Source organism: Formica exsecta, unplaced genomic scaffold, assembly GCF_003651465.1.
Source record: "Formica exsecta isolate Colony F162 unplaced genomic scaffold, ASM365146v1 scaffold3, whole genome shotgun sequence".
NCBI lineage: Eukaryota > Metazoa > Arthropoda > Insecta > Hymenoptera > Formicidae > Formica > Formica exsecta.
In genome coordinates this window covers 1,231,498-1,241,432 of record NW_021850256.1, presented here as the reverse complement: position 1 = coordinate 1,241,432, position 9,935 = coordinate 1,231,498, and the positions used below count along the sequence as shown (strand labels likewise).

At 28.1% G+C, this 9,935-nt stretch overlaps 3 protein-coding genes across 8 annotated transcripts; 1 reads left to right on the top strand and 2 right to left on the bottom strand.

The window, feature by feature from the left end:
- Positions 1–1,220: 1,220 nt before the first annotated feature.
- LOC115237581 (GPI mannosyltransferase 3) lies at positions 1,221–3,823 on the bottom strand. The gene is made up of 2 exons (XM_029810723.1): positions 3,527–3,823; positions 1,221–3,399 (listed from the first exon to the last, which is right to left on the bottom strand). Exon 2 carries the CDS (start codon positions 3,331–3,333, stop codon positions 1,828–1,830), a length of 1,506 nt encoding a protein of 501 aa, XP_029666583.1. The 5' UTR covers positions 3,334–3,399; positions 3,527–3,823; the 3' UTR covers positions 1,221–1,827.
- A 113-nt stretch (positions 3,824–3,936) lies between these two features.
- Positions 3,937–5,900, top strand: LOC115237585 (protein phosphatase 1 regulatory subunit 42-like). Of its 2 annotated transcripts, XM_029810733.1 has the most exons (5): positions 3,937–4,110; positions 4,182–4,487; positions 4,609–4,843; positions 4,914–5,036; positions 5,107–5,900. In XM_029810733.1, the coding sequence occupies exons 1-5, from the start codon at positions 3,970–3,972 to the stop codon at positions 5,259–5,261; spliced, it is 960 nt and encodes a 319-aa protein (XP_029666593.1). In that variant the 5' UTR covers positions 3,937–3,969; the 3' UTR covers positions 5,262–5,900. The 2 variants fall into 2 exon arrangements, with proteins under 2 accessions (XP_029666593.1, XP_029666592.1); XM_029810732.1 differs by having other exon boundaries at positions 4,914–5,229.
- Positions 5,901–6,274: 374 nt separating this feature from the next.
- Positions 6,275–9,712, bottom strand: LOC115237583 (UDP-glucose 4-epimerase). 5 transcript variants are annotated; one of them, XM_029810724.1, is made up of 7 exons: positions 9,008–9,712; positions 8,472–8,619; positions 8,086–8,204; positions 7,696–7,986; positions 7,456–7,636; positions 7,001–7,285; positions 6,275–6,719 (listed from the first exon to the last, which is right to left on the bottom strand). In XM_029810724.1, the coding sequence occupies exons 2-7, from the start codon at positions 8,599–8,601 to the stop codon at positions 6,667–6,669; spliced, it is 1,059 nt and encodes a 352-aa protein (XP_029666584.1). In that variant the 5' UTR covers positions 8,602–8,619; positions 9,008–9,712; the 3' UTR covers positions 6,275–6,666. The 5 variants fall into 5 exon arrangements, with proteins under 5 accessions (XP_029666584.1, XP_029666585.1, XP_029666586.1 ...); XM_029810725.1 differs by having other exon boundaries at positions 9,116–9,712; XM_029810726.1 differs by having other exon boundaries at positions 9,038–9,092.
- Between the last annotated feature and the right edge of the window lie 223 nt (positions 9,713–9,935).

Sequence of the window (9,935 nt, the reverse complement as noted above, 5' to 3'; positions counted from 1 at the left end):
CTTCTTTATATTTTCCTCCGTTCCCTATTTACACCCGGTCTTACCGCGTAGCATACCTTCGATCACGGAGTTACCTCATCTTATCTCTTGGATTTTTCATACGTTGTCCATTGACTCCATATCTTTATTAGAGGTCTTCCCGAAGAATTTTCTTTTTTTTCCTTTTGTACTTACTATCTTTCATGTTTTCCTTCTACTTTCCCGACAAATATTTTGCTTTTCTTCCGCTGCTCCTTTATTCATAGTGTGTTGACTTCACCTTCATTTATTATTGCTTGTTTTTGATCTTTTTTTAGTTTCTCGTTCTTTTTGATAGATTGAGTAATCTCCTGATGAAAATAAAATGTACGTCATTGTCTATTTCAATGTTTTAAATCGACATCACAAATTTGTTTCATCCAGAATTTAAATAAATTTTCAATATTTTGTGGACAAACATGTTTATATATTCACATACACACTATATATATATATACATATATTACATTAAGAGCGTATATATATATATATACTGGTGTAAATGTATACATATAGTATAGGATACTCATTATAACGATAAATACATTTTTTAGCCATTTCCAATATATATATATATAGTTTGACAAAAAAACTTATAAATAAAAAAATCTCAATAACATTCTAGTAGACAGCAAATTTAAAGAATATTAACATTTAATAAAATATCAATACTTTATCTGTTTAAATAAAAATGTAATTTTGTTTTGTAACATAGAAAGCAATAAAACAAATTTATTGTTTATGTATAAATACAATTTTTTAAATATTAAATCTCAACAAAACGTTCTAAGTGAACTTTTATACATACATACATACATACATATGTATATACGTGTGTTGCACGTATAAATATCTATGTATGTGCAATAAAATAATTACAACTAATTACTTTAACATAACTTAAACAATAGCGCTAAAATTTTTGATAAATTCTATTTTATCATCTTTTTACATATTTATATACTACTAAAAACGAAATAAATTGAAGAAAAATTTATAAATAAAGTAAGTAAGTTTCGGCAATAATTACCTTTCGCTTCTCTAGTTACGATTAATACCGTTATACACGAATACCGTTAGAATCGTAATCATTCCCGCATCGGCAGTCTGGGATTCAAGTCCTATTTACTAACGGTATCCATTTATTCCAAACTGAGGGCTTGCCCTACTTTTACTTTTTTCCTCAACTCTGCAAATTGTTTTTAGCGAAAAGAATTGCCCCATTTTATGATTATTTCATTAATCGTTATTAATGATCAGACAAACCGAAAGTTTTATTTATTATTGATAATAAGAAACGATATTATTTTCTTCCTTTGCATTACTTTGTCATTACATAAGAGCTAAAAGACTATTAAAAAGTCATAAATTATTTAAGAAATTGTGCCTGTTATTTATACTTTTATACGCATGAAAAATAAAAAAATTGCAGAACGAAAGAATGTTATATCCGTAATATACAGAGTGTTTGACCAGAAACACCAAATTATTTATCTTATTTCTGACGATATAAAATTTTAAACATAATGTGAATAGTTTCAAAAGGCAAATATAATTCAAGAAAGAAAATTTTCTTTTCAAGATTGTTTTTTTCCAACTCAGTTTTCAAGATCGCCTGTGATGTAGGCAACCAGTCGCGCGATAGCATTGCATGTGATGTCTGACAATACTATAGTCTCTGATTTTCATTCTTTCTTTTTCTATTGTCTGTTTTTAAATTTTATTTGAAGATATAATAAGAGAGAATAATAAACATCAACATTTCTTTATTACACACACATCCATTTATATAAAATATATATCAATCTTTTAAATAAATGTTACATGTTTATACAATAACACATATTCTCCATAATTTGATTGTGGAAAATGTGTATAAAATACTTTAGCGATTAATTTATATTTGCTTAAGAAGTTAGTTATTTTATTCACAACATTATCAAATGTGATTACATGAGTTGGTAATATAGCATTTTTATTATTAACAAAATTATTATCGAGCCAAAATGTTGGATTTGCAAAAAATTGATCTGCTTCATCCAGATAATCATTAGAATTATCAAAGTTAGGTTCGCAAGTTAGAAATTTTATTGATGTATTTATATGTAAATGACTGTACAAGGGCAAAGCATGGCATGGAGTCAGAATTAACACATTTGTTGATAGAGAATTACTAGCAGAAATTTCATGCCGTAAGAACTCCATTATATTTAATGTGCCACGTTGATGAATCAAGGAAAAATAAAATCCAGGCACAACATTGCTGCATATTAACAATGCTAAAATACTTTTACGGGCAAATGCCGTAATTCTAACGTTTAAACGATGAGTACAAGCGGAACTTACATATATCAACATTGGCAAAAGCGGTAAAATAAATCGAAATTCCTTGTGAGGCAACAAAGAATAGACAAATAATGTCCAGCCAATTACTATGAGCATAATTAATTCTCGATTGAAGTAAATAGAATGTTTAAGTATTCGCCAAACAGCAATCAAAAATGGGATGTAATACAGTCCAAGTATCACGGGTAAACCGACAAAGATATACCATAATGTATGTTCTTTGCCATATATGTCTCCAACACTTCCAAGCACATTCACTTGGAAAAACTTCCAAGGGGTTATTACAAATTTTCCATAACAGTAACTATCTATTAATATGGAAATCAGAAAACAAAATAGACATATTATTGTGTAGCGACCAAATAATGCTATTTTCTTTTCTGCACTTGAACAAATATGATATAAGCATAATGGAAACCATATAATCGCAGCAGTAGGTCTTATCATACAGAGGAAGCCCACAACCCATAAAAATTTTGTACTTTGTACATGGTTATTTTTCCATGGGAATATTGATAACGCTATTGTGGTACAAACAGTTTCTACTGCATTTATCAACGTTCTTGAGGCACAATAGTACCAATACCAATTTGAACACAGAACAAACAACATCCACTTACACTTGGTCCACTTGTAAAATCTATAATCTGCATAAGCAGTGAGAACTGCTTGAAAAACACGTGGCAACATTATTAATAATAATGTGAAGTCTAAAGAAAGTATGGCAAGTATACGATATAGAATCGATATGAAAAATGGATAAATATAACTACGAATCATCATTGTCCATTCCCATGTAAGGTGCCCATAATCAAACGCCAGATAATGAGCTACCTCAAGTGATTGCCAATATTCATCTGGCACATGAGCAGTTTGCACTATGATCACAGAGGTCAACCGCCATAGTAATAAAAGCAATAATATTCTGAATCTTCTTGGTAAATGCATTTTAAGCCAGTAATCTCGCATCCGTACATATAAATGATATCATTTATAGTAAAAAGGTATTTTTAAATTCTCACTCAATGGAATATTCTGAAAAGAGCCGGTTTTATACACTCTAGTATCTAGTACATAATAAATACTGAATGCATGTTTAGATATTCCCATTTTCAATTGTGGCAAATACTTATTATTTAAAAAAGAAAGAAATCAACATTACCGGATAAATTCGCATAAATCAATAATGTGGCTATCTGTAATTGTTCAGGAACAAATCTATTGAAGATAAGATAGATTGGGTGTTCTTCTCTATACGTGGATAATAAATGTAAGATTGAAGTGCAATTCTTCTACTTCTATGGCTTTGTTGGCACCGGTTAAACAGTTTTTATGAAGTCCCGACTTACTGCCATGACTGAGTGTAATTCAATGTTAATGTAAATTTAATCTAATGTTATTTAACGATGTTAAACGTCAAACTAATAACGTGCGGTGATGATGGACAAACTTTCTTTGCGCATGCGCGATGTAGCAGCGGAAGAAGACACATGTTGCATATTTCCTATTATCAATTTGATATATGTCTAATGTTTGATCGATCAAATTCTGCAATAGAGCAGTTTATTTTGTTAGCTTTTATTCTGTCATAATCTTCTTGCAGTTATGGTGAAATTAACGACAGATATTATAGAAAGAAAATATTCTCAAATATTGACTAGTAAATCACTCAGTAAAACAATAAAAAAAGAAGAGTTGCGGAAATTAACTCATTTACATATGAATGACATGTTCATCAGCAGTATTGTAAGCTACATCGAAAGAGAGATTTAATAAATAATATAATTTATTTTTGATAATGTTTTATGTTTATATAGGGCGACCTCGATATTCATAAAAGCTTGCAAGTCATATATCTACAGAATAATAATATATCAAAAATAAAGAATTTACATTTCGCGTGCAATTTGACGCATTTATATTTACAACATAATAATATAATAAAAATAGAAAATTTGGAATCTCTACAGAATCTGCAAAAGCTTTATCTAGGGTATAATAATATCATAATAATTGAAGGATTAGAAAATACAAAACAATTACAAGAATTGCATGTTGAAAATCAAAAAATACCATTTGGTGAATCATTGTGCTTTGAACCACGTAGTGCTTTTGCTTTATCTGTAAGTGCAATCTAGATCTCCAGGATTTTTTAATTATGGAGATTAATATATAATATATATATATATATATATTTAACAAACATAACATGTATATATAAATTTTGTATGTTTTTTCTTTCAGATGTGTCTAAAAGTTCTTAATATTTCTGACAATAAAATTACATCCTTAAAAAACTTAATAGGATTTCAGGAATTAAATATATTGGAGGCAAAAAATAATCTCTTGAATAATATGGATGATTTAACTAGAACAATAAATACCTTATCATCCTTGAAAGATCTGTTCTTGCAAGGCAATCCTGTTACACAGTCTTATAGATACAGGGAAAATCTGATTGCCAACAGCATTTTGTTGGGTAAAATTTTATAAATTTTTTTGCTATTGTCATGTTAATTACACGATTATCATTTTTGTTTTACAAATAGCTAATCTTGATGGAAAAATTGTGACCGATACTTGCCGAAATTTTATGAAAAGATTTAAAATGGAGAAACATAATCGACATGTAAAAAAGGCAATTAAAACTCCATTAGCAAATGATATAACAAGTATGTTAACAATAATTAAGTATGTAATCTTTTATTTCGATAGCAGCAGTAATAGACAGAAAATTTGTAGGTTCTCTGAACTTGCCACCAGCTTTCAAAAGATCTATATCAAGAGCAATTTTTCAAGATCCTGGATCACAATTATCTATAAAGATTACTCCTGAATCAATAGGAAGCCAACACGTGTTTCCTCCTTGGAAATCAATAAAAAAAAGACAGAAATGATTATTATCATTTCACTCTCTATATATAAATAGCATATTTTTGCATACAGTATTAGCATCAGAAATATCAAGGATAATCATATAGCCAGGCAATTCTAGAGTAATATAACTAAAGCAAGGGGACACAATTTATCATCAATGAAAAAATCGCATTACCACTTACTTCTTTTTGTCGATCAAATCATGAAATAGATGTTTCAAAAGAGACCTTATAAATTAAAAAACAGTTATTCTGTAGATATGTAAATAAAACAAAGTATTTAAATGTGTCAAAATATTATCTCTAGGACAAAACAATTTTACAAAAATATAAGTAATACACTGTACCACAATATACAAGTAAATTAATTATGTAGCAAATATACTTTACCATTATTTATTATCTCTATTCTTTGTTTAAAACTTTTTTTTAAAAGATTCTATTTTTCTCCTTTTATATATATGTGCATGTGCATAAGTGCGTGGACATGTAATATACAAGCATTAATTACTAATTGTAATTCGAAAATACGCGAAATAACTAATAATTGCTTCCTCCTTAAATTGGGAACTTGTCCATTAAATAAATGAATATAATCTTGATTCATTCTGAACTTCTATCCAAAAAATTGTTACACGAAGAAGTATTGCTCTCTTTAATACATATTTTACATATAAAAAAAGTTGTATAAAAAGTGTTGCTTGAATATATATTTCATATATTCAATTGAAAAAAATTATGCATATAAGATTTAATTCTTTCATGACATTTTATAATATTGTTATGTCCAATAAAATGCAATATGTATTAATGCAATATTATGTATTTTACTTATATATTTGTGTGTTGTATGAGACTTTATATATTATAAAATTTAATTCTTTTATTATGTTTTTTTTCTAATTTTTGTAGCAATTAAAGAAAGTAACAAAAACGTTTCTACATCATATATAAAGTTATGACTATACACATATCTGGCAAGCCACTTGTGACATGAAGGTTGCACATTACAAATATACAAATATACATTAATATTGATAAAAATATTTATTTGGAAAAGTATCATAGTTATCGGAGTCCCGCTTTGCAATTATTTAAAATGTCACAGTAATGCAATGATACAATTTAATTGTATACATGTAATTAAATGTTAAAATATTCAGTAAAATTGTCCGTTGTACCAGGTACTGAATAAAATATCTTCTTAAATCTTAAGATTTTTAAACTTTCATCATCTTCATATCAAATTCATTTAATATAGCAGATATAAGATAAATAACTACTTATATGTGCTTTGGTTTAAACTTTGGTAATATATTTGGTAACTATATACCACCAGGATTTCATTCATCTTTCTGACAATATATGAAAGGTAAAATGTAATATCTCCAAGCTTAAGTCAATTAAACATAATAGATAATGCTTATTAGCTTTTATATCCATTTGGATTATTTTGTTGCCATTTCCATGTATCTAAGCCTGAAGAAAAATCAATATACTTTTAATTTCAGAACATTATAATGAATATTTTATAGGACTGCACAGAAACTATTCTATATAACTGTTAATTTAACGCCAAATTATGCGCGTCGTGATTCGTGAATAATATAAAGAAATCTGATTGATCAAATTTGACAAATCTTCCACCCGTACTTTTCACGAATTATAAACGAATCAGAAATACGTGCATAGTCTGACACTAGTATTACATTGCTACTAATTTATAATACTAATTTATTATAGTAATTATTATATCTTACACATGTCATCCATATTTTTTGTTGCAACCCAATTCAATTCTTTATTCGCGATACTAGCATCCGCATAACTAACAGATATGTCACCTGGCCTACGTTCAACTATTTTGTACGGGATTTTCTTTCCAGATGCTTTTTCAAATGCATGTATAACTTCAAGCACAGAATAGCCTTTTCCAGTACCGAGATTTATCGGCTTAAATCCTCTTAGATTATGAGTTTTTTGATAAATTATGGCTTTCACATGTCCTATTGCTAGATCCATAATATGAATATAGTCACGCACACCTGCAAATGTGTTATTGGAAAAAAGATTTTAACTATAATTGTCTCTATACTTGTCTTTCTTTTGAATATTTTTCTTTCTATGATATATACTCTTGCATATAGTATGCATTTCTATTAAGATATTTATTTCTAATTAAATTTCTCCAATCAGAAATATATTGAACTTTTACCTGTGCCATCAGGTGTATCATAATCATTACCATAAACATATAATGTGTCCCTTTTTCCAACAGAGACTTGTGCGATATAAGGCATTAAATTATTTGGTATTCCATTAGGATCTTCTCCAATTTGACCTGAGGGATGTGCGCCAACAGGATTAAAATATCTCAAAGATATAACAGAAAATTCCTGTAAGCAATACTTCTTATTAAAATGGATTACAAAGTAATATATTATAATATATATACCTTGTCTGATATACACAAATCCTTTAATATTTCTTCAACCATAAACTTTGTCTTCCCATAAGGATTTGTGCAATTGCCAGTTTTCATATCTTCCATTAAAGGAAGTTGCTGAGGTACACCATAAACTGTAGCACTGCTTGAATAAATAAAATGTTTTATATTGTTCTCTCGCATAACTTCTAATAAATTTATTGTTCCACTGACATTAGTCTTATAGTACTCGAGTGGTTTTTGACATGATTCACTAACTGCCTTCAATGCAGCAAAGTGTATAACACTATGAAAAGTATACTGCAATAAAATTGTAATATTTTTAGTTTGAATCTCATGTATTGTCAGCAAATATCAACTGTACAATATCAGCTATCAGAGTCAATAAATATACTTTACCTTCTGAAATACATTTCTTAAATCATTAATGTTTGTGATGTCACAGTTGATAAATGGAATATTCTTATTTATCATTTTTTCTATTCTAAGGAGGCATTCTGGTTTCTCAGAATTTAAGTCTGTGGATATGAAAAGGATAACTTGAAAAATCTGTAAAACTTTTATATATGCAAAAATATATTGTGTGAAAAGACATTATCAAGTTATTAGAAATAATTGTTAAAATTTAAACTTCTAGATATTTTTAGTACATTCCTGGTAGAAAATATGTTAAAATTAAATGTGGAAAATAATTTTAATGTATACCATTGTTTATATATTATTTAATTCAATAGATTACAATATATCATTGTTTCAATTTTATCAAATGACTTCTTATACCTCACCTTTATATGCATTGCTACAGTTATCAATTACTACCACCTGAAGGTCTCCTTGTAATAATTCCAAAACTGTATGAGAACCAATATACCCAGCACCTCCCGTCACCAAAACATTCCAAGATTTGCTTGCCATTATTTAGTGCGCAATACTCTGTTATAAGTATGTATATATATACATATGTATATAAATTAATATATATATATACACACACACATGCATCTTCTATAAATCTATATATCTTATATTTTATATATATATATTTTATGTACTTATATAGCTTTACAATTCTAAATATTTATTTCAAAGTTATATAAGAGAAAGTACAATTTAATATATACAATATTATTAAATGCATCTCTAATAAGTTATAATATAATAAATACACATTTACTATAATATGCAATAAAAAAAATTATGTAACTGACATTAATCATTCTTATGGCATAAAAAATTATATTTTTAAGAGCTAGTCAAATAGAAAGAAAAAGAGAGAGAGAGAGAGAGAGAATAATATATTATATATATTCAATATATTTACAGAATATAATCGTATAAGCTGTTTTTATACCAGCTAAGTTTTACAAAAATCAGTGGCAGTGCAGTTCAATTGACAACCTCACCCTGTGATAACAGAGGATATACTGACCTTAACGCGACTCAAGGATGACAGATAACGATACATGTATCATGATGGAGTTATATAACATTGACACATCATCATTGGCATACGCTGCGATCGGCGAGCACAATAACATATCATCTTACGCTGAAGAATCATTGTTACGAGTCACGAGTTCGATCGAAAAGATCGCGTGAAGTTTGTCAATCCAATAATTTCGTTCGATTCCCATAATCTACGTTCCCTTCATCTACAATATACCGGATGCAATTTATAACGGCAACGACGTGACGATAACCAGATATTTAGGTCATGTAAATTTCTCTCGTTTCTCTATGTTGAAGGTCACTTCGAGCAAGCTTCGATTAATTTGATTAACTTGCATAATGACCAATGCAAAATTTTTATTATATGTAAATATACATAAATTTTGATGTTAATGGCCTTGTAAATTAATCAACGATAAATTAATTAGAATGATCGAAAAGGCTCTAGTTCCTCTTTTTATCAAAGTGGTTTGTTTAAGGCATCGAGTATATATATATATATATATTGCCACAAGTCTATATATTACTACACTACTAATTCCTTAAATTTCTTGTTTATATAAAAATGACCACGATTTTATGTACGTATACTAAGGTGACAATTTCTGCACATGCGTCAAACCAACCTTAAATATAGTCAATACATGTGATTCTAACCTTCTTTTTTACTCTGATTCTATGTGACACGTGTTATACAGATTATATAGTGAGAAAAGTGAAGAATTATATAATAAATAAAAATTATATAATGTATATAAAATAATGCCAAATAAATATGCTACTGTTGGGTGCCAAAGCAT

Coding starts and splice junctions, on each gene's coding strand:
- LOC115237581 (XM_029810723.1), bottom strand. CDS start 3,333: ATGCGAGATTACTGGCTTAAAATGCATTTACCAAGAAGATTCAGAATA.
- LOC115237585 (XM_029810732.1), top strand. CDS start 3,970: ATGGTGAAATTAACGACAGATATTATAGAAAGAAAATATTCTCAAATA. Junction 4,111..4,181: donor ACATGTTCATCAGCAGTATT/GTAAGCTACATC, acceptor ATGTTTATATAG/GGCGACCTCGATATTCATAA. Junction 4,844..4,913: donor TGCCAACAGCATTTTGTTGG/GTAAAATTTTAT, acceptor TTTTACAAATAG/CTAATCTTGATGGAAAAATT.
- LOC115237583 (XM_029810724.1), bottom strand. CDS start 8,601: ATGGCAAGCAAATCTTGGAATGTTTTGGTGACGGGAGGTGCTGGGTAT. Junction 7,637..7,695: donor ATTTGTGTATATCAGACAAG/GTATATATATTA, acceptor TATTGCTTACAG/GAATTTTCTGTTATATCTTT. Junction 7,286..7,455: donor TGATACACCTGATGGCACAG/GTAAAAGTTCAA, acceptor ACACATTTGCAG/GTGTGCGTGACTATATTCAT.